The sequence below is a fragment of the Apus apus genome, chromosome 2, assembly GCF_020740795.1.
Source record: "Apus apus isolate bApuApu2 chromosome 2, bApuApu2.pri.cur, whole genome shotgun sequence".
Classification (NCBI taxonomy): Eukaryota; Metazoa; Chordata; class Aves; order Apodiformes; family Apodidae; genus Apus; species Apus apus.
The window spans coordinates 75,481,122-75,506,032 of record NC_067283.1 but is presented as its reverse complement, the minus strand read 5'-3'; the positions used below and the strand labels follow the sequence as shown (position 1 = coordinate 75,506,032).

The 24,911-nt window shown below is 36.0% G+C and overlaps 1 protein-coding gene across 1 annotated transcript in view; it reads right to left on the bottom strand.

The window, feature by feature from the left end:
* Positions 1-4,459: 4,459 nt before the first annotated feature.
* CDH9 (cadherin 9) overlaps positions 4,460-24,911 on the bottom strand; it is a 97,919-nt gene continuing 77,467 nt past the window's right edge. The window contains exons 5-12 of the mRNA XM_051612096.1: positions 24,620-24,787; positions 20,484-20,671; positions 18,884-19,137; positions 17,428-17,564; positions 16,309-16,430; positions 8,440-8,557; positions 8,098-8,349; positions 4,460-5,367 (exon numbers count right to left, since the gene is read on the bottom strand). Coding sequence (XP_051468056.1) covers positions 4,886-5,367; positions 8,098-8,349; positions 8,440-8,557; positions 16,309-16,430; positions 17,428-17,564; positions 18,884-19,137; positions 20,484-20,671; positions 24,620-24,787 — 1,721 coding nt within the window. The 3' untranslated portion in view covers positions 4,460-4,885. The remainder of the gene's footprint in view (positions 5,368-8,097; positions 8,350-8,439; positions 8,558-16,308; positions 16,431-17,427; positions 17,565-18,883; positions 19,138-20,483; positions 20,672-24,619; positions 24,788-24,911) is intronic.

The following is a 24,911-nucleotide window of genomic DNA, read 5'->3' as shown; positions in this document are numbered from 1 at the left end:
GGGAGGAAGCCCAACGTCAGTCCTCCTTAAGGGTCACGTGTGTGTGCGAGTCTGAGGAGAGGAGCGTGTGTGGTGATGTTACCCTCGGGTGGCTTGTACCCGACGGCTCCTTTCCCAGTGGCAGTGGCAGTTGGTGGCCCCGGCAACCTGCAGCAACACGGGGAGGGGGCTCCGGCTCCGACCCTGGAGCTCAGAACCCAGGCACGCTTGGCGCTGAGGCCCAGGCTCGATCCCCAGGCAGGCAGGCAGGCAGGGTCCCAGCACCAGGCTCCACAGCAGGGGGGTGTCCCACTCAGGAAGCGTCCGAGCAGGCCTCGGTCCCACCTGAACTCACCGCCTTTTATACTCCTGTGACCCCCCTGTCCATCCAGTGTCACTGTCCAGAGCCAATTGGCATCCATGAGCCCCAAGTCAGGGTGGTGACTACCAGGGGCACAGGATGGCTTGTCGCCCATCCTTTCTGTCCCTTACCACATCTGTCGTTTTGGTTTCAGTTGTCCTTGAGTAGCAAGTCTGTTTTGGTCTGTTAGCTGGGAATAATCAGCAGAAGGCCTTCGGTGGCTTAAGAGTCATTTTTTTTTAGACTTATGTGGGGAAGAAAGTAACAGTTTCCCACAGGCATCAAACTCTAAGAGGCCTCTTGGGACCTTCTTTTCCTTCCCTGTGTCTTTGGGAATCCAAATTCAGTGTAATAGTGTGAACTACATAGGATGCTCCATTTAGGACTTCAAGAAGTCATATAACCTTTTTTTCACTGATGGTTAAAAATAGATGACTTACTAGCAACTGAAATTTAAAATGAGTTGTCCACATAAATGTTTTTTTTAATCCATTCTCCTTTCCTTATACCTCAAAATTCCTGTATATTCATTGAATTATGAAATCTGTGAATGTTCATTTCACAAAAATACTGTTTAAATAATTTAAAAAAAAAAAAAAGTACATAGCTCCATCAGTTTGAACCTATTATTGGAAAACAAGTTAATCAAATGGGGATCTGAAGTTTTTCTGCCACTTTTGTAACCCAGCAAAGTAGATTTTTATATCTGCAAGTGTTATGCAAGTTCCTGTGTCTGTCCCTCTGCCTGAGACATTGAAAACCTAAATTTTAATGCAGTAGCATCTAGAGCATCCAGAGTGGTTGGCCACCCATCAGCCTCATGGAGTCCCAGTCCAGAAGCTGCCTCTGTTCATCTCAGAAACTCCTCAGCAAAGGAAGGTGATACAGCATGGGTTTCACAGGCAAAACCCTCCAGTATTTCAGGTGGGTAAACTGGGAGACAGTGAAGCTACTCTGCTGAATGCCCGTTGCAGCAAAGTGCATGTCTCTGCCATAGAAAAAGATAGCGGTGGTACGCTGGAGGGATGTGTTGATTGCTGTGCAAAGGGAATCTACCATGGAAAATACTCTAGGAATCAGCCTGGCTTATGGCACCAGAAAAAGCAGCTCATCCTATAACATGTGGTTATCACTCGCTGGTTCTGTTGTATAAAATGTAACCAAAAAGATCCCCCCAAAAAATCTTAAAGGACGTAAACGTATTAAAATGTTACAGAGCAAACTGGACATATCACAGTAGTTTCCACTGTGAACAGAAATTCCTTCTCTGTTATATGCTATTTACTGTGTTGCTTCAGGTGTGAAAGAAGATCAGTAGTTTGGTTTTGGTTTTTGGTTTGGCTTTTTTTGCCTTTATTTTTGTTTTATTTCTAACAGGAAAAAATAGTTTCTGCAGCCTATTTGAATGAAGAAGCCCACATAACTATTAATTAAGCATGTCGGGTGATAAACTTGTCCACTAATTTTAGTAATTTTAAGAATACTTGAATTTTTTTGCAATTTTGAGAAATTACTTGTTTTATTATTTCTGATAACCTTGACCAAAACAATTCTATGATTTTAAAACTACGTGAATTTCTGCGACCTGTAAATACATGTAGGTCATCTTTTGAACATATATTGCTTTAAGTGGTACAGGGTCCTTGGACTGACTACTGAAATAATGGGAAAGCATGGGAAAGTTGACTTCTCTTGCTGATAACAAAGGCTAGAATCTTCCCCTCTTTGCTTTAGTGGCAATGACTCATGGGATGAGAAAATGTAGAGAAAAGGAGGGTGCCTTTTACTGACAATCTTGTAGAGTTTCTACTCTTCCCAAAGAACCAGAATGGTACCATGACATAATGATACTAAGGACAAGTCTCTACCAGAATGTTGTGATAAATAACAATGCACAAATAAGATTCTTCATCTGTGGAAAATAGAATTTCTCTATTAGATTTATATGTCTTCAAAGAAAAAGAATTCATCACAACCTGTTCCCTTCTTCCTGCATTCACCAGTAGCCTCTCTGAAATTAAATTAGTATGCTTTGATTTGCCCTGTACCAATTCTTAGCATCTTAAAAACTTACTGAACTCCACCGACATATACCAGGTCTGTATCTGTCCTTGCCCGGGGACAGACATATTTTCATTTTCCTCTCTCCTGCCATTCTGAATCACTGTGTGCTATTCAGATTTCTGATGACAGCTTACGAGATTGCTAAAAGCTCTTCTCTCAGTCCAATCTACTATGTTTTTCCCTGAAAATGGAGCTTGGGTGTACATTTTTTATAAGTCAATATATTTTTTCAAATATTCTTGGATTGTTTTTTTTTCTATTTTTATTTTTATCCCACTCCCTTCTCCCCACCGTCCTCTCCAACATTTTTCTTCACAGACATGGCTTTTTACTTCCTCTTATCTCATCTTAGTGCAGTGCCTTAAAGTTATGAAAACTGCATTGAGAGACTAATGCATTCTTGCATAGTTTCACTTTGCCAGCAACAATCTTGAGAACATATATTCCTTAAGCCTTTTGCTTTCACATTCAAAAAACACAAAAAAAAGAATATCCATTTTTAAGTCACCAAGCTATACACTGATGTCTTGTTCCTATATCATATCCATGTTCACAACTCTCACATGGCTGCAGATTATTTTGACTTTTTGTGTCATAAAATACAGCATTTCAGAGCTGACATGCAGCTCACAGTGAGCTGTTCCAGTACCTGTTTGGACTCCCCCAATTTCCTGACAAACACATACACACACCTCCCTCCAAGAAAAAGGGAGCTCAGTGTCAGAAAACTAGAGACATATCCTTTGAGCTGGCAGGAGAGTGCAGTAGTGAGGCTACAATAAATTATAGTAAAGACATATTTTGAGAAATAATCTGAAAGTCAACATAGTAGAGAGGGAAATACTAGGCGGGAGTGTGTTTCTGTGTCTGGGTGAAGTGACCTTGTGTGTAGCCTCTTTTATCTTTTTGGTAAGAGATGAGTGCCTCAGTTATTAACATTGCATGGCCAATGTGTGATCTGAAAAGATCTGAAAAATAACAAAATAATCTAAAAAAAAAAGGAAAACCCTTAAACAAAACAAAACAAAACAAAAGAAAACAAAACAAAACAAACAACAACCTTAAAATACTTTTGACATCTATAGGCACTTGTGTTTCCCTGAAGTCAATATTAAAAATGGAAATACTATACATAGTGTACATCTTATACTGCTGACACCTTTGATTCTTTTTCATATATTTAAGGGGTTTTTATTTCTCTTTTTTTAAGCAAATGTGGATAAACCTTGCAGCTCTCAGTTAGATTAAATATGATCCAGGTAAATTCCTCCTGTCTTACGTGCACAAAAGCTGATCCAGCAAATAAACACAAATTTTAAACACAAGATTTTAAACAGAAATATATACTTGAAGATTGTCATTAACATTTTAGAAAATATGCAAATGTATTTGCTTCTTTAAAGGAAGAAAAACTTTAATAAAATATTAGCTGGATTTTGTTTTTATTGCTTGCCTTGCTTTGATTTAAAGATAAGCTATTAGTAGCATGTCTGATTTGCATAAATGCATCAAAACCCAAAAATAAGATTAGGATACAAAAGTCTTATTTTCATTATTGATGTTTACTTAATCATTCCAATTTTTTTAAAGGCATATTATTTATTTTTTTTTTCATATATACCAGAATAAACCTTCATGGTTCCTTAAATCTTCAGGCATATGTCTGTTAAAACCTCTCACTGGTCAGCTGTTCATGTAAGAGGGTATATGGGGGCGAATCTCAAGATGAAACTATGTTATTATGCTATATAGTAATACACATTGCAAGGCAGACTGCATTTATTTATAATCACTTTTTCAAAATATTTTTTCTTTTTTTCTACACTGCATTTCCATTACAGAGCACTCTCTCCATATTGTTCTTGAAAAGTACATTTTGACCACTAATGCATTCAAAAATTAAGTAGTGCACAATATGTAGTTTTCTTTGTTCAGAAAAATTGGACAGTTCCTCATGATTAACAAAGTACATGATTAAGTAGTGGTTTTATAAATACTAATTTATTTAATAAAAATACAAAAATATAAATATACATATATAAAAATATCATGATGAATCAACACACTAACAATCTTTAACTCAATAAGTATGGCAGTAATATTAAGCTTTTTTTAAAGTATGCTTTTAAGATTGTTACAATGCAAGTGCACACTGTCCACTCTAGTAGGAAAGGTAATGCAAAGCAATTAAAAAAAATTGTTTTCATCTCATAATTAAAGGCACAAAAAGCCTTTTATTGTCTTTTCATTGTCCATTAAAACCTTCCATCAGAGATTTTTAGGCAGAGAGGGTGATCTAGATTTAAAAAATCTAAATCATTCATATTCATTTACTTTTACTTATTGATTAAGTAAACTCTTACTAAAACAACACCTATTTTTGTAATTTTTTTATTCCCAAGAGAGAGTAGGCCACTTTATCTAGTAACGGAGACAAGAATTCCACTAACACTGACCATGTCACAGATTACTTTAGCAGTCTCAATCACTGTCCTCTCCACCGTACATATCTGCTAGTTTTTTAAACCGTGGTCCCCAGTCACTGAGGTAATCATAGTCTTGGTTGCCCTCTGTGGTAAGGGATTCCAGGGAGCTGAGTGAATTTGCTATGGAATCATTTCCTTCGTAGGCATATGTTGCTAGTGAATCATAAGGAGGGGCAGCTGGGTCTGAATCATTTTCCTTTAACCTTCTACGAATAAAATCCTTGACATCAATGTTTTCCCAAAGAGGTGCAGTCCGTCTTATCTGAAATATAGTTTCTGGGATAACATCTCTTCTTATCTTACTTTCCTCCCTCGCTTCTGGATTTCTCAGTGTGCCAATGTCAAAAGCCTGGGTGTCTTCTTCCCCACCTCCTTCATCATTGTAGGTCACAATGTTGTCCCGAACATCATCTTTGGATATGATCAAAGGTTCTTTCTTCCTCTGTCTCTTGAGAGCCGTAAACAACACAACTAATACTGAAAGGAAACAAAGGATGAATGAAGAAATGGGTAGTTAGAAATTAAATAAATGAACAAATATTCTACATTATCTGTTTAACTGGATAATTTTATGGTTAAGGTGGGATTTTTAGTAGGAAAATGGTGATAAAAACTATCTCCAAGTTGAAGTCAAGAAGGAAAAGTATTTTATAGCAGTCAAAAACTTAAGCTTTTTTAAACCTATGGGAGTAATTATTAAAATATTATACATTTGAAGTAGATATACAATTAGGCTGAAGTCAAAAAGCAGACAATGTCTCAAAATGTATCATTCTACTAGAGTTTTACTTTTATTTTAGTTTTGTGAAGTACTGCCTTCCTGGCAGTCATTTAGGGTGATTTCATCAAATGTAGCTGAATCTCCTTGGCAAAAGTAATTCACACTGTTGAAAACTAGTGATTTAGGTATTCCTAAGTGCCTAATGCAGTTTTGAAAATGGGATCTACAGGTCCTTCTGAAGAACCTGAAGACCTTCAGCCGTCAATATTATTGACAAAACTACTTTTTACTTCAGTGACTGCAAGAATTGAAATCCAATTTTTGCTAGTAAATGTTTCTTTTAAAAAAACATGATCGCCTTAGTTTAAGAAATATTAGTTGAATAACTCTTCCTTTTGGAGAGGTAAGGATTGACAGAAAATGAACCTCTACTGAGGGAGATGAAAAACTGAACTTGGGATTTGTAAATACCTTCTGGTGCCTAAATGCTATTGATTTCAGTAGGAATTCAATGCTTAAATGCATTTTAAAATCTGATGCTAACTCTGGTAGCTGGAGTAAATAGGAGAGGTCAGCAAGATCATCTGTTAATGAGGCACAACAGTAGTTGCCAAACTACACATTACAACAGTGCTGAGCATCTTTTGTTGAATTTTAGGAGCAATGGTTTTGCTCTGAATTACTGAAGTACTGGTGAATAAAAGGAAAAACTGAACATGCTGCCTGTAGGGAACTGAGATCTTCCACATGGTACAATGCTGTGAATGTAAAGGCTGTTCTCTTTTGTTTTGTTTGTAGTTTTGTATCTGTACAAGAGCCATTATTTTAATGTTTTCCTAATGCTATACAAGTAATAATTGTCCTGGTTTTTGAGAGAGAGACAGAGACACCCACTTATGTAAGTCTAAGAACTTAATATACAAGAGTAAGGCAGATCACTAAAAGGTTATAAAAAGATTATGACGAAGTGTCTTTCACAGCCAGGTCTCTCATAGGTCTCTCTTATTTTGGACACAATGACATCAGTGCTATCCTAACACACTGTATCTTGCTGAACAATTAAATAAGGTGCTGAGAACCACATCAGCTGCAGACTATCAATTCTGTTTAGATCCTTTTTCAGCTTCATGCTAGTCTGACTTCAGTTATGTCTGCAGTGCTAAAAAGACCAGGGTCTCTAACCAAGGGACACAAAGTGGTCACACTTGTTTTGCATAGCACTGATCTGAGTGTGTTCTGAGTCCCCTGTGGTATTGCTGTGGTCTTAAGGCACACTTTTTTTTTTTTTGTTTTCAGTTCAAAGTTTCTGTGCTAAAGCATTGCAGCTGACCAGAGTGATATTTTCATAGTTAGCAAGTAAGGGTATGTGTTTCATAGTACACATTTCATGCTCTATGTTGGGGAATGAAGGATGACTTTGAAGATGCAGAGCCTGTTGACAGGTGGAGAGCCAGATTTGGAGGAACTTGAGAACTAATTTTCTGCCGGAAGTAGTACCATGTAAGTTCTGCTTCTCAGACTATGCCTGGGAAACACCTTGAGAAATGCAGGCTGGCTCATGCCAAAACCAAGTACCTTCCCTTTCCTATGCCAAGCAGTACAGACATAGTTCCTACATATTGCTCCTGTCCTAACAACCTCTGTGGTCCTCTGCATATTTACTGGAGGTAGCTCAAATCCAGTCCAAAAACTGAAAAAAAAAAAAAAAAAAAAAAAAATTCTCCTTAGAATTATATAAAATTACATCTGTAAACTTGTCACTGCCCTCTTGGCAAGCTGTGTTTGCTAGGACAGTTAGAAAAAGAAAGATTTTCCAGAGTTTGATTGGAATGTAGAGATGATGGCACTTACAACGAGGCACTTTGCTGGTAGGCAAAACATAGAAGTTGCAGGTTTTTTGTTTTCAACACCAGGTTATTAACTAGTATTTATTCTAGTTCCTTCACATATCATCTCATCTTTTTAATGCTTTCACTCTCCCCTCACCCGTCTAACTTCTGTGCTCAGGCTTTATTTTATCAGCTGCTCTTGCTACCACTTGCAAGCAACTGAACATTTCCCTTCTATGCTTTTGAACTAAATATTTCCTGAGTATTAAAACTATAAATCATTCATTATTAAATAGGTAGTATAATTGATAATTTTTTAATCACTACAAAACCTATCATTCAGCTTCAGGAGTATGATTTTGAAGTTAGATCTAAATAAAGATCTGTTTATAACATAAAACATCACTCAAAAAAAACTAACCCCAGTTTTTAAAATTTATTTAATTTAATTAACACTGATAGTCTCATTATTTTTGAGCATTCTTCTGAATAGTAATGAACCAGCTCACAGGAGCTCCCTCTCTCACAAGAGGTACCACATCAAGTATGAAATATTTTTCTGCAGGGTCATATGAATAAGGAGTTAAAGAATATCAGTGGTCTAGAACTGAACAGACTTTTGCCTCGTCAGTTAAACATCTTATCACAGGTACTTGCCTAGCAGGATAATGATGCAGAGGAGAATGGCAACCAGTGCCCCCGTGCTGAGGCCAGCAGGGAGGAGCAAGGTCTCAGCGTTGCAGGACTGCATGTTCCCCCAGCTGTCACAGGCACACACTCGAATGGTCAGCGTGCCAGTGCTGCTCTGGATGGGGTAGTCATTGTCAAATATTATGATTGGCAGGAGATAGGTATTCATCTTACTACGGCTGTATCCATTTCTTCTAGTCATAATTGCTGCTGTGTTATCTAGAATGGAAAAGCAGAATACACAAGTGTTGCTGGATGAAGTTTTATGTGGTATGGAGGGTGGGAGGGATGGCACTGGTCAGGAGTTACCTTTGTTGTCTATAATTGAGAAGTTTGGATGAACAGCAAATTCTGGCACCAACTCAAAGAAAAATTTGTGTCCTTGAGGAGGCTCATCTTTGTCAACTGCACTCACAGTCTGTATCAGCTATGAAAAAAACCACATTATTTCACTCTATTTTAGAAATCTTGTGCTTGAAATAAGATGTCTGCTTCTCATGTCCAGTAAAAATCCAGTGAAACTCTATCTGAAGACACAAACTGATATCATAAGCCAAACGATCCTCGCATAAACACAGGAGGGATTATAAAAAACAACTTGTTTTACTCTTTAAACACATAACAAAGGGTGGAAAAGGGGCCAGTCCTCACTGCAAGCCTGCTGTGTGCTTTGATTTGTACTCGGTATCTTGCAATGATACAGAAAAAATTGCCCTTCTGAATGAGCCATAAACCTCCTGTGGCCTCATGTAGCAATGACACAGAGTAGTATGTAAACCACTTTTTAAGTGTATGTAATTCCCAGACCCCCATATCTGCTCCTGGCAATAAACTGGTGCACTGCCCTGGCAGGATACTAGGTTGTCCTGAGGTAATAATAGGCGATGTCCTTACTCCCTCCTAAATGAAACCTCTGGATGTGGAGATTTATAGCTGCCCTAACAAGGCCACTCAAATGTAGCTGGGAAGGACTTACAATAGTGCCAGCATAGGGTCAGAGCAGAGTGGACTGAAAAATAAAGGCATCATAAGTACCTCTGAATTACACAGGTTTACCTGTTGTAGCAAAAAAATGTAAATATATATATAACATATATATATGCTAGTAATTTGACTTTTTCTATCTATCTGCTGCTAGACTGATAGATAGAGGCTAAGGAAAACAGCTGTAGAACTGAGGAAGGAAAAGCTACCTGAGAACAGCTGTGGTTTGTGAAATGAGTTGCAAGAGTTAACAAACACCATGCCAGGTTACATGAGTTGTAGTAACTCCAGAGAGCTGTATGATAATGACTGCTATGTCCTTTTCACTCCCTAGTGGGTATCTCACTGGAGAGTGACCCTTAATCCACTTTGGCTTGCAACAGCGTGTTTGAGTTCAGTCATGAGATGAGAAGCTTGGTGGTCTGAGAATGGGAGTAGACTTCCAGTGACGATGCTGCAATGCAGTACAGGTGAGTTCCTACAGCATGCCAACTTAAAGGCAGAAAGAGCTCAGCAATCAAAACTGTTTCTTTCAAAGCCATGAGAGAGCTTATATTTGTCGTGAGGTTTTCAGCATGCAGTGTCCTGAAATCCCACAGGCATCAAAGCCGCTTGTTATCAAAGACTTACTTCATGGCATGTTTTCTGATTTCCAGGGAAAATACAGCATGATGTCTTCAAGAAATACAGTAATTGACTGGTAACACTGATACAAATTTTAAGCTTTGCATTAATCAAGTAAGGAATGTTTTTTTCTTATGTACTTTCTCTGAACATCAGCTTGAGTGGGACTTGAGAATAAATTTCCATCTCTCAGGATGGAATGCTGTATTAAGCAAATACATTTATAGGGCTACCAAAAATATTAAAGTGGTTTTCTTACTGTATTATTCAGAAACATGCCACTGCTAGTGCTATACTACACAAAGAGTATTTTGGCCCTTTTTTTTGTGGTTACTTTTGATACACTCTTGTTATAGCTAATAATATTGTTATAAAACAAAATAGTAGAGAATGTCTGTGTTTGGCTCATTCCCTTCCCAGCAGCTGCTTCTAAAATAGCCACCTTTTTTTCTATAATAAAATTTTACTTTTATTTTTGAGGCATATTGAGGAACTTGAAAGGCAATTTTTGATCAGCCTTGTTCAAGAGGATGTGACTATGCTGAAGGCAGGATTTTACAGTTTTTCTAAGTGTGGTTAGAATAATAACATATAAGGTCTCTTCAATTCTAAAGCATTTGATGATCACTGGTTGTTAGATTTTAATTGTTTATTATTTTTAATTTTTATTTTAGCTGTTTCCCAAGATTAATCAAATCCCTGTTTATGGCAAAGTAGCCTGTTCACTATTTTGCTGAGTTTCTAATTATGTCAACATTTTTCTCATGTCCCATTGCTTTTCTTTTTACAATAATCTGCCTCTGAGAGTGGCAATACAGAAGCAAGACCAGAATTGTCTTTTAATTTTGCACTGCTTAATGCAAAAAATGAAATATTACTAATATATATATATATATATGTATATCTGAGAGGACTAAAATACCAAATAAAAATGAGAAAATATTCCTTTCCCATTTTTACATGTTTGAAAAGAAACAAAAAAGTATCAAAGTATCAGAGGGAAGAGAGAGAATTAGTATAAGTGGTAATATTTGTGCAATTACTTGCTGAAAATCTCAAGGAGAAAATATCCTGATATAATAGCTACCAGAAATTGAAGATTAGTATCTTGGGGCTTTTTGAGATGTAATGAGTGAGATGTTTCTAAGATCTGTAGCTGATTCCCTTCATGTGTAAATCACGTGGAGGAGGACTATTGTGCCAAGCACAGAGGAACCTAATTACACTGAAAACTTATTGTTGAGAGAAAGGCTGAAGAAGAAGAAAGCAAAAAACAAGACAATTTATTACCTACTCTAACTATTGGCTGCATAAATTGTGAGCTAGCTGTTCTTCCACCAGGAAATATGGGATAAAAGAACAATGAGAAAAGATGTTTGCAGGTGAATTTTCCCATATTATGAATAGGTGAAAGGAAATTAGTAATATTATTAAGTTTTTTGTTTTCTTTTTTTTTTCCCAGTTATGCAGCTGAAAATAATAGAGAATGATGTTAATAATAATCACTGCAGAAATGAAAGAGCTGTTGCTATTTTTATTTTAAGAGTCACTGTTATACGAAAAAAAAACTATTTTCATGTACATTTTGTGATTTCATGTTTGAAATTCATTCTTCAATTTTGAAGCAGTTCTGGGCATTGACTTATGGTAACTCTTCACCAGGAGTTCAGGGAAAGGTCTCTGACATTGTAAGATTTATGAGGGAAGAGTTATTTCAGGAAAATTACTTTTACTCAAATATGTTTTAAGCATATCAGACAGGTAAAAAGCATTCCCATTTTTTTTTCTTTCTTCCATAGTTTCCTTAGTGAATGAGCACAGTGGAAAATACAGCATTATAGTGAGGATTATGTGTGCACATGCATGTGTACTTCTGTGTGTTTAAAGAAACAGTCTCATACTCTTGATAGGTTCTTATTGCATACATTTAAGTTTTTAGAGGTCACTTGTCTTTGAGGGTACCGAAAATTTAAACTTAGTAATTGAAATAAAATTTCCTCTTCTATGTTCAGGACAAAGTGGTTGTAGCACCTTGACAGTATAAAATGAGTTGTGAATGAGGAATTATTCCGACTGAAAAAAACTATTGAAGAATTTCTTACATGATGAAGCCTGAGATTTTGTTAAAGTTTTGAACCTATTTCCTGTTGGCATAATTTTTTTTCAGATGTGGAAATGGTTCAATTATAATAGTGTTTTGCAGGATTTTTTTCCCCTGTATACTGTGTTTTTAAGGCTATGACTTGCCCCACTATCATAATTGTGGTTACAGATTATACTCAGCTATTGCACAGCTATTCATATTCATCTCTTAAAAAGTGATTGGGAATGAATAGACTGCCTAGTAACATACTCTTAATATGTATCTGGGACATCTTTACACACAACCTACTCTCCAGTGTTCTTCAGAATGTTTTAAAGACAGAAAGTGAGTAAAAGCTAAGTGGGGGCATTCTGAAATAGCAAGGGTCTCTGGGCACTTTAGGGCATGTCCTCACTGTTCCTGAGGCTGCATTTGTGGACATGGAAAGCTGCACAAGTAGGAGACTTGGGTAGCTGGCTTCCTCTAAAAGGGATATAGGAACCATTAAAGCAAATGTTAAGCTGGGTTTGTGCTGCAAATATTTCTCAAGGATCTGGAAATATCTCACTATTCTGTCTGCAATAAACTATGGAAAGAAGCACTGTAAGAGAGACTGCGCTTTTGACAATCATCACAATGTAGTAGTGTGCAAACACTGTGGGAGAATGCTGGAAGAAAAACTTGGTGTTTCCCCCATCCCTTCTTTCTCTTTCCCTTTTTCCTGCCTGTACAGTCTGGTAGATGCAATTACAAACTAATCTTGAATGTACTAACAACACAGCATACTGTGAGTGTGGGGGATGACGATTTTGTAGATTTTGAAGTGCCTACATTTCTTTTGGAATGAAGAAATTGTATAGTCTAATTGTCCCCACATAAAATGTTTCAAAAGCAATCCAGCTGTCAGTGGATGCCCATCTTGTCATCTTGTGGCTTGAAGTATAGGCGCAATACTAACCTATACACGTGTATGGTGCTAGCTGCAGAAAGCAGCATCCATCACATATGTGTGAACTTGAATAGACCTTTGATCTTGATGGTTTAGTTCTTCAGAAATCTTTTAAAATGCCTAACACTTAACAAAGCCTCATGTTTAGAAATGCAAACCAGTTTGGTTTTCAAGTAACTCCTCTGTTCCACAAACGTGTTTGCAGTTCTAAAGCAGGACTGAATGCTTATCAGAAGTTGGAAAATCCTCCCTTGAACTCCAATTCTTACTTCAAAAGAGAGACAGACTGTTAGCATGGGTCTCACACTAAATCAAGCCAATAGGTGTCTACCTAGAGAAGGCAGCTACAATGTATAAATAACTTGTGACTAATAATCAGCAACAGGCAGATGAAAACTGTGATCTGTCTGCTGCATCTGAAAAAGGGAGAGGGAAGCTAATGAAAAGAAAATTCTGCCAGCTTTCTGAAAGAGGAAACAAACCTTTTATCTGTTCTGATGTCTGAGAGCCCCTGAATGGCAGGAAAGAATACAGCATCAGTGGAGGGGGCAGGGAAAAAGCAAACCAGGTTACTTTCTTAAATTATTATTGATGAGTAGTGAAATTAGTTACATCATTAATAGCAAATAGTTCAGTTACATCAGTCTCTTTTTCAAGTAAATCTTCCTGGTTTCCATGGAGAGGACTCATCCTCTAATCCAGCTAAAAAAAACAAATTAATTCCCTTGAGAACGGCATGGGACAACTTGTGACAGAGCCATCCACACAACAGTCCCTGGGGCTCTAGCATGCCATCAGAGGATAAGAGATTTCTAAATTTTGTGAGCGGAAGGCTGTGTCATACTTTTTTTTAGCCTATGTATCGGCCAATGGAACAGGACTCACATAGTGACAAATCTGTTTCAGCCTGATGAAAGCAGTTGTTTATGCACCTCTAGTGCACCCTCAGTCATACCATTGTTGTTTAGAGAGAAAAGAGAGCCAGGGAAGGAGGAGTAACTGTAGGATTTTCTTTCCTCTGACACTCCTAAAGCAATCTGAAAAACACAATGAATGTAGCCTAGAAGATCTGCTAATGTTGAGAATAAGTAATGTCACTTGGTGGCAGAGAGCAATGTTTGATCATTCTGACTGCTTCCTGATGCACCTGAGATTTAGAGGGTGGTGGTGTGATTTAAAAAAAAAAATAAAAAATTAAAAAAATTAACTAAATGTATTTCTCTTCTCAGTCTGTCACTCCTAATGTGGGCACCAGCTGTAGAAGCACTGCTGTGATGTGTCTAGAAGAAATAATGATTTTAACAAGACAGCTGCTTTAGCTGGTCTCTAAAATAAGGTGCAGTAGTACTAAATGAACACAACACGATCTTTCTTGTATTATAGGAGAACTGCTAAACATGGGCAATCCTGGCTATGTGGAACCTGGCATCCTTGGCCAAAGTATTGAAGTTTGTATTTCTATATTAATTCCTATTTTTAGGCACCAAAATAAAAGTAGTCTCGTGTACTGGACGTAATCTGTTTCCTGAAATACTAAATCAACTAACTATAGATGTGCAGATATGAACTCAGATGCCTGTCTTGAGGAATCCAATTGTTAACAAATAGAAGAACGTTCTGGATCTCTCATTTTTCTGCAGCTACATACGATGCGCACTCTGTATCTAGTGTTTTTGTGGATTTTTACAATTAGGGAAATAATTCCTGGGATAACATTAGTATGTTAGAATAACAGTGAGGTCTGAATAACAATATGCCTATATAATGGACCTCTGACATCTCTGTTGTTAGAAAAGCACAGAATTTACCAGAAACGGAAATGACATTTTATACATTAATGGTTATTTCATGAAGTATGCTAGTCTAGATGGAAACTGGGTTAAGAAAACTGACAAGTAGTATGCCTGGATTTAATTTAGTTCAAATATATGACAAAACCTATGTTTGCTGGTATTCTTATCTGACAGTTTTATTCACTGTTTAAGACACGATATTCTGATCATAAACCTCAGGTTTTATAAAAGGTGCTACTTGTTAATATTTCTGATATTATAATTCCTTCCATTGTTTTGGTCCTCTATTGATGTCATTTGCATCACAAATACTCAGACTTTTTTGAAAAAAAACCTAAAATAATAGCCAAGTATCTCTTCAAAGCCAAGTGATTTTACTCAAAGTATACTGTGCCTTTCTAACCCACCTACCCAAATTGCAGTATTAGGTAGAATGAATTAAAAATAAGTACAATGGAATGCAAATGCCAGCAATCCACTGTATCATTTTTTTTTGTTTTGTTTAAATTTAGTTTTTATTTTCATTAATCTTTCAGCTAATTTAGCTATCTAGAATTCTGTGGGACATGAAATTCTAGATTCATCTCAGGTACTACCTTTCAGTGCCCCACTTGATACTATGTTACATACAACACTGGGCAGTCACCAAGATAAAACACAAACATGCTTCCTATGGTTTATCCATATTCCCAAGCTTATTCCTTTGAGTGTTCTATGTCTAAGGAAAAACCAAATATCCTACATTCTGATCTTTTCCACATACTTTCCATGAAATCAGAGCAAGGATGAATTTAAAGCTCCACTCTGGACTCTCTCCACTAGGCTAGGAATCCACTGAGTTTTGTGCTAGCAAAAATAATTGTCTTAAGCTTTTTCTTCCACTCAAAAATGCATTGGTTTTGAGAAGAGACTCATGCATGGACTTAGGCCCATGATTAAAAGAAAAACTCTAGGTACTCAATCTGCTGTTAAATCCAGCTCTTTGGCAAACGCATTCAGAATTAAAAATCAGCAAAACATGCATCTTTCTTCATGGGATGTAAAACTGAAAAGCTGACTGGCATTATCATTAATAGATGTTGGTTGTAGGGGTAGTAATATTAAAAGATTTCTGTAATATCCTGGCTCTGAGTTCTGTTGATCTTTTCTCAATTCTAAGTTATCAGTTCATTTACTTTATGAATCCTGTTATTGACTTTTTAGATTATTACAGACCTGTTAAAATAGTTTAGAAAGGGATATATATTTTGACCAAAAGTATGTCAATTCCAAATGGAAGACAATCTTACAATGGAAACAGTTGCATTATCTTTTCTTTTTTTGTAAAAGTTTATTTTTCATAACTGTACTGAAGCATAATAAAAGATTTTCCTGCTTTCTATGAAGGTGTGGCTACGTTAACAAAGGCTTTTAAAAGAATCCAGAAAGTAATTGGATTATCAAACTGTATAAAGGTTTTGTAGCATTATGCACGTCTGGCTCTGACAAATATTTTCTGATACTAGGAATGAAAAAACATCTTAAAGTACAATTTTGTATTATATACTATGTTGTTATACTAGGGTAAAATTCTGCATCTTTTGTCTCCTGAAAACATATGTGAATCAAGTGGCAGTTTCTGTAGAAGGTAAGGAATAAAGAGGGTGAGTTGGTTTGCTGTTGTTCAAAGTAAAACACATTTAAGTCTTCATAATGGTATTTCATTACAGTTTCATTATAAGTTCTTCAGTAACATGTTTGCTTACCTGTCCTGCTTTTGCATTTTCACAAACAAATGTTTCATAGTATTTGGCAAATTCTGGTGCATGATCATTTATGTCTAAAATCCGGATGAAGACAGGTATCTGGCTACTTTGTTTAGGATTATCTGAAACAAGAAAATTATTTATATTACAATGCCAAGATTTTCAGTCTATGTCTATGAAAAGACCTGAAATTATCTAATATATTTTTTTCAATAAACATTAAAAATGTTAATTTGCTTTTATTATATTAAAACAAATATATTTCATTTTCTACTGACATACAGTCCTTATGCATAAAAGCCCTATTTATATTTGAAACAAATTGTTCTATTATAGTACATATATTTTTAAAAAATATAAATTATATTTAAATTGATATGCATTAAAAGCAGATCACTGAATTATTATTGACTCATATTCCACACATCAGGGCAGTAAATGATTAATTGCAAAACTTTTTCCTGAGGTTGAGCTGTCAATAAATTTACTTGTTCAAATCAGTGAAGCAATTAAAGTGTCAGTCAAAGACACCACCCCCCTAAAAAACCAAACCAAGTTTGCTTCAGACATGGAGGGGAAAGAATTTCCTCTAGTCTTGGCTTCAAACGCTCTGGCAGGGGGGTTGGACTCAATGATCATCCGAGGTCCCTTCTATCCCCTAATTTTCTGTGATTCTGTGATAATTCCTGGGATAAGTTAAAATTATTGACATAAACCATAATTTCATCTCCTGCTTACAGCAGTCATTCTAAAAATTTATTATTTGTCCATCCTGGGCATCTTTTTCCCAAGGATTTTCCCAAAGCCTTAGCTTAGGATAAAGCCAGTGTATCAGACCTGCACCAAATTATTTGGTGGGAATTCTCAGAGAAACAGTTAACTTGTCTGATGCATACTGTACACAGTTTTGTTGAGCATGAGAATTCCAAATTATCTTTTCATAAAGGGGCAAAGATAACCCTAAAGTAGTAAATTGAACTTTTAGACGTGCATTTAAAGATACTCTATCTATTGATAATATCTGAATAAGATAATGAAACAAGATATATCTAGATACTGTAGAATTTCAGTGTTTTCTCGGTGTTAATGTTCTTCCGAGATAAATGATCTCCAACTTACTGATTTCAGTTGCTATGACAGTGATATTATGCCAGGGCATTTCTTCCCGGTCAAGTGGCTTTGAGATGAATAAGGATCCATTTCCTGAATAGATGTTGAATATTCTTTCAAGGTCAGTGTGTCGATCCACAGAATATCTGTCAAGATACAATACAGGTAATTATCACTCTCTCCTGTTACAGTCTTTAGTTTATGTCACAGCCACCTCTAAAAGTTTTCTAATGTTAACTGTGATTAATCAAGAATGTTTTATTTCAAATTAACCTAAGCTTTCCTGTAGCAGCCTGAGGAGTGCAGCATATTACAAATACTGAGAAACAATTTTTTAAGGCTAGTGAGCTGGATGAAGACCAAACTATTTACGTGGGCAGTTTATATAGCTGGATAATTGAAATTACATTTTAGCTTATGAAATGAATGCTGGAAAAATAACTAAAAATGAACATTCTTAGATTATATTTTTGCAAATTAATTGTTTCTTTGAGAACTCAGTCATCAAAGGACACATTGAGTTGATTATGTATCAATTTATAGCAAGATATTTTTGACATATTACAAGGACCATCAAAATCACTGGAAAAAAACTTTTTAGACTAGTTATTGTTTAAGATGGAAATTCTTAAAATCTTATTTATGACACTTGCTTTTGTTTGTTCTTTCAAAGTAAGGAAAAACTTGTTTTACAGGGTTTTTTCTAAATTAGTCTAGTACTTACCAGTCACTATCAAGTCAAATTAAGATTTTATATATAGATTACATAAAATATTTTATTTTCTTCCTCCTCTCACAGCTCCAACTCCAAACTGTACTGCTGCAGGACTTAACAGCCTTGATCGGAAATGCAGAATTCAGGCTTCCTAATCAGTTGCATGGTAAATACACAAATTCCAGTGCTGTGTTTGTCACTGCAGATAACAGCAGATGGCTAACAATTACAGCAATTTCACAGCACTGAACTCTTACCTCTAATTGCTGCAACTTTTTCACAATGATTTGTTATTTAATACAGTGTGATAATTAAATAGTTAAGCTATGGAACATGTTGGACAGTGTTTTGTCTACAGGATTATGAAGGTACAGAAAACTGACTGCTGTGAACCAGCATGGAGTAGTTGTTGGTTGGAATACACCATTTTGAGTATTTTACATAGGTTTGCCTTTGGAAACATGGTATACAAGGATAATCTTAGAACAGTTTTGTGAAAATCCTAGAACATTACGCCAGTTAAATGCTGACCTCTCCTGTCTTTTCATCTGGTGCATATAGGCTGTCCTTCAGAAGCATACCCTGCACTGTTAACTTTGTTTGCCTTCACAAACTCCCTCTGCTTGACACTTTTCAGTAGCCCCTATGGGTTTAATTACTCAACTGCCGCTATTACACTACACTTTCATCACACTTTATATGTGAGGCTTGACCCACATCTAAAGCATTTTATATTGTGCAACGACTTACTTTATTGCATTCTTTGTTATATCAGGATCTTGGGCTACCACTTGCCCAATAATGCTTCCTTCCTTGGCATCTTCATCTACCTCTATTAAATACCAGGGTCTGCTGAACACTGGAGGTTCATCTATGTCTTCCAGAGAAATTTTGACCAGAGTCGTGTCTTTGAATGGCCCCAGCTGAAGAAAACGAGGATCAGGGTGAGTGTTGGTTGCTTCCACTCTCAAGGTGTATAACATCTTGTTTTCAAAATCCAGATACTGGGGAGCAAATAACAATAAAAAAGAAAAATTTCACTTTACAAGAAATATGTCAGTTTTATAATGCTGAATCAGGAGTATTTTAGGAGCAAATGCTCTAAAATTTAATTCATCTTGGAGAAGATGGAGTATATTAGGGTTTTTTCTAGATATAAGAAAAATAAGGAGTTTTATAGCTTAGCAAGGCAATTATGATCCCTCTGCCAACTACTTGTTCAGATTCCTGGAAAACCAGGAGGGTTCCATCTATAGAGTAAGCAAAAGTGAGAAAGAAACAGTGAAGTTTGACTTAATCGACAAGTAGGAGTTGCTAAAGGACTTATTTGTCTCATCTCATTGGTAGGAACCAGAAAAATTTTCCTGGTTTTTAAATACTCTCTGTCCTATTTTCTTTTTTCTTATTCTTTCCCCACTACCATCTACTCTTGCCTATTTTGCATCAAGAGCAACCCAGACCTGTCCCTGCTCTCCACATTCTAGAGTGAAAAGAAAAACTACGAAGTCTGATTTCTGTTCTATGTGACATATATACTATGTGTAGCCATTGATGCGTCTGTACATATACATTCATATATGCACACATACACACACATGCACATACATAAATACATTTATGTTTCCAAAATGTGTCTACCTATATGTTATAGATAGATAGATAGATAGATAGATAGATAGATAGATAGATAGATAGATAGATAGATATGAAATAATTCTTACTGATGTGTTCAGTCAGAATAGAAACAAAAATATTATTCAGTGTTAAACAGTCTGAACACCAAAAAGTAACCAATAAATCTATTTTGGATTAAATTTCTTCCTGTGCCTTTGCTCTTTCGACTGCCATTAGCAGAAGATGTAACAACTTAAGTTTCACCAAGACTGGACGTAAAGTAGGACAGATTTTAGGTAGCAGTGATAACTGAATGTTGGACGGATTAGAGAAGGACATTTTAGCCTTGGAGGTGTAAGTTCATCAAATTTCAGGTGAGCCTCCAACCCTAGTGACTCTTACTGCAGCATTCAGCTGACAAATCCCACTGTGAACTGAACCTCTCCAGGTTTTCACAGCCCTAATTTGAAAGTAATGTCTGTGAGACTATATATACTGAACAGAAAACAGACACTGAAATATTGGCTTATGTGAAGTGACATTCCAATAAATTTCCCTTGAGACTTGAAAATAACAGGTATCTGCTGAGGAAAGAGAAGAACAAAACTAATACAACGACTCCATGGCAGCCTGACCCTTTGTGAGATCTACTCTCCCTTCCCCTGAAAAAAGAAAAATAACCATAACACCTGGAGAGCTAAGTATATATAAAAAAGAGGGAGAAAAAAAAATAAACCTTTTTGACAGTTATAATCCCCTCCTGTGTGTCCTTGTCAGTGATGATATCAAACATGTCTGATCCATCTCCATTGGAGATGCTATACTCAATCTCTGCATTTTCGCCCACATCGGGGTCATTGGCTTTAATTCTGCCAAGAGGAGTCCCAGGTGGTGCAGACTCAGGAGAGCTGAACTGGTAGGTACCTGGAAGAGCAAAATCAAGCATTTATTATTTTATTAAGCTTTTTTCTGCTGAATAATAAGCATCTTCAATTTTCCCTGGGTTTTTTAAGTAACTTGAAGTTTTAAACACTTTAAGAAAAATTCCGTTAGTCTTCATGCTAAACTTTAAAACAGAGCTGATTGACAAACTGTCACAAAAATTTCAAATGATACTTCAAATCCATTTAATATTGTGCTTTTAATAGTTGTTTTTTGGTTGTTGTTAGTTTGCTTTTTTTGTTGGGGGGGGTGTTTTGTACTTTCTTTTGTTGTTGATTTTTTGTTTGTTTCTTCAACTACAAGGAGCAGAGAAGCTCAAGAATATGGCACTGTTTGTAACCTTGGCTATTCAACATATATATACATATATATTATATATATATAATATTTTTTTTCTCTCAGCTGTCAAGAAATGTTCCCAGATATATTTAGAAGTAGTAAATAAGTTTATCTTGTTTTTGTAAGTCACAAGAGTCATAGAAACCTGCGCAGATTTTGGAAAGAGGCTAAAATAGAATAGATTTTTTTATTATTCTTTTGAATATTATATTCAATATTTATAGATGTTCTGTGTGAAAGTAGTTAATTCATTCATTATTGGTAATACATACTAGAGAGTCATGGTAAAGAGCACTTGGATGCATGCTCATGTTAATTGCTATAGTTAATTGAAATGCAGATACATTCAGATTCTCTTTAATTTACTCTGCACATAGTTTTTGTGCTCATTCAATAGTTAGTTTCATTTAATGTTTTTATAATCAGTGTTTGCTAGAAAGAATTCTCATTACCTAGACATTTTAGTCTTGCCTATGTATATGAAAAGTGAACATATATATATTTTTCTGACAACATTTGCGATAAAAATCTGATTATAAAGACAGGCTGTTGCAGAAAAAGTACTAATTAGATGGTTTTCTTTATCAGTCATAACTAGACAATGAAGACCTTTCATCATTAGCACGCCAAAAATCTTTCTAGATCAGTATTTTCACTTACCAAGAAAATCTAAAAAAAAAAATTCTGATATATTCAACATTTTACATGTTACTTTCCAAGAATCTGATGGAGTTTTTAAATCTGTTTTCTCATGTAAATTAATATTAATTCACTTCTTGAAGTAGCAGTATTGGAAAAATACCATAAGAGCCTGGATCTGACAAAATCAGCACCCAAGAAAATGCATAATCCTTATTTCAAGGGTCCAGTAAGAACCTACATAAACTGTATTGACCTGTAGTGAAGCACAGTGAAGTCTCTTTCTTGTGGCTAGCCTGTTTCCTGTATTTACATGTACTTTACTTCATTTTAATGCACTTAAAGGGTCCTGAAGGTTCCTTTTAAGTGCAGGGACTATATCAAATACCTGAGTACTTGAAGGAGTTTCTATCCCCAGTTGAACAGACTAAGTACAACAGAGTGTCACTACAAATACCTTACATTAATTTATATACAAGTGTAGCAAAATGGAAGTTAATGCTTGTTGCTAAATTGTATTTGCTATCGCAGACTGAAGGGCGTAAGTGAAAATTCAGCAGTAGACTGCTTGGCTGCAATCCACACAAACTAAACTGCATGCTATTCTCTTAAACCAGGTTGAAAATGTGATGAAGTTAGGACTCATGGCAACAAACTTTAAGTTTGAAGACTTAGTCAAATTCACAGGTTTGGCAGGTGATCCAGAAATACTGTAAGCACAGATTTAATCATGCTAGTTATGACTTCTTCCAGAATAAATAGCTTTCATGAGTGCTTTTGCATCTAAAAGTATTCCTTAGTTTTGTGGTGCTGTGTGATTGCTACACATTTTCTGCATGCAAGACGGCTGATATAGTTTAGGGTACAAGGGAATTTAAAATGTGTTAGATTTTCATTATATTGCCATTTAAATTAAGTTTAGGCCTATGTTTTTTAGCTGTCCAGGATTCCTTTCAGGAAACAAACAAACAAAGAAATGCCAGAAAATCTGTTCCTTCTTAACGCAGTCTGAACAACCAGCACTTCACAGGGCACTCTGCTATTTTCCTTTCTTCTATCCCTGAAAGAAATAAATCTTTATTGTTTTAAATATCTTGACATTAACTTCTGTTGCTTCCATGTGCAATTTACCCTCTGCTTTGGACCACATTTTCACCTACTTTTGCCTCACATGAGAGAAAATGGAAGATAATCAGTTTTGGAAGCAACAGACTTCCAGAACTAGACAGTTTTTTGTAGGTATGCACCTCTTCATAACTATCTAAGCAGAAATCAAAACTTCTAGATGTTTTTCTATGTTTGATTTCTTAGGAAGGGTTGAAAACAACCCTGCTGATGAAAAAGAAATGAGAGGGAAAGGTCATCAGTTAAACGAAAACTGCACCATAGAATAAATCCTACTGCAGGTCTTCTATAGCCCATCTAACGTGTTTCAGTGATGTTCAAAGTACAAATCTGCAGAGAATATTGTATGAGGCATCAAATTGTGTAAATTTCTCTATAATTAAGTAGCAAACCCAAAGTTTATTGAAATAATCACAACTTTCACAGACTTCAGGATTCAGCTAATTTTGAAAGAAGAACATCATAAGGAACAAAGTCTATGGAGATTAAAAAGCCTAAATTATTTTGCATTCCTTATTTAAAAAACAATTAATGTAATATAATTCAGCAACAAATCTTACTATGCAGTGTGCTACAGTGGATTCTAATTTAGGTTCAAGAGTGCCTATGTGCTAAAATATTATGGTTGTATCATGTTATATGTGTTCAAGCAGTATCCCCTTCTGAAGTCGAACAGGAAGGTGGTTAAAAATTAGTGTTTGAGTTTGCCATAGGAAGGTGATTCTCAGCAAGTAAAATCTGAGTGTGAATTAAAATTCTATTTTCTTCATGAGGATTACAGCACCTCCCCACACATCCCTTTAAAAAAAACAGTCTGTTATCTTCAATAGAAATTTTAAATTTATATGCAATTTCAATAATCAATTCTCCTGTACTGTCAGAGTTTTCTAACATTTCTAAATATCTTCTCTATGTTGACCTGTCTGTATGCTGAGTGTACCTATTGCTGTGGTATTGAAGTACTTTTCAAGTTTTTTCAGTAAAGAGTTTGTTCAGTCCTTGGTGAATCTGTAAAGAGAACCAGTTAAGTCCCTAATCAGTGTCAACAAGCAATTTAAATGTTATAATGTGGACATTTTTCCAGCAGGCACTGAACTGAGGCAGTAATTTTTTTTTTTTTTTATCTGCAGCCTATCAAACAGTTATCAGACACTGACTATAACAATTTGGGATTGGATTTAAAGCAGTGGCCTGAGATGGAAAGATCTGTAACATGCTGTGAAGCTCTCTGCATAGTGCAGCTTTCTCTTGATTGTAATTTTCTTTACTCTACAGAGATATTTTTTAAAAATTACAATGAATTGTGTCAAGCTTCCTTAGATTATCAAAATCATTCAACACCAAGAGCTGAACACAGATTACAAGTACCTAAACCAAATGCTTAGACTTCCAGCAGAGCATACCACTTGACCAGTTATGCTTCTGTAAGGTGATACATTGGAAAATTTCCTGACATATTTGCTTGCCTAAACACGTGGCACTACAAGTGTCTCCAAAAGCCAAACCCTAGATTTTGTAATTAAATTCCTCAAAGACCTTCAAGTCCCTGCAATTAGCCTAGGATATTGTTACAGCTCACATTCCCATGGGCAGAGAAAGAATGAGAAGTAAGTTTACCCTTCCAAGAAATACTTTACTATTAAAAAAATAGAGACAGATACTCTCATTTGGCTTAATAATTCTGCAGCATTAACAGACACAGCTGTGGGTCAGTATTTATACTAAAAAAAAAAGGAAGAAAAAAAGAAGGTCCCAGATGGTGACAGTGATACAGATTATTTTAGAGAGGTTCTTTGGAAAACAATGGAACTCTTAGACGCTCCATACTCTGGGGAAAGCGAGGTGGATTGTCATTGACATCAGTCAGTGTGATGTTCACGATGGTGGTCCCGGATAGTCCTCCCATCTGGCCTCCCATATCTTTAGCCTGGATGACCACTTGATATTCTTCCCTGTTTTCTCTGCTCATGTCTGGTAAAGCAGTCTTGATTATGCCTTGGAGAAGAGAGAGAAAAGAGAGACAAAAGTGAATGAGCGGAACCACCACCCACTTGAATCTCAGAGATTTAAAATGGATTAATGTAAGATACACTTTGCAGATGTTAATTCACAGCAATCA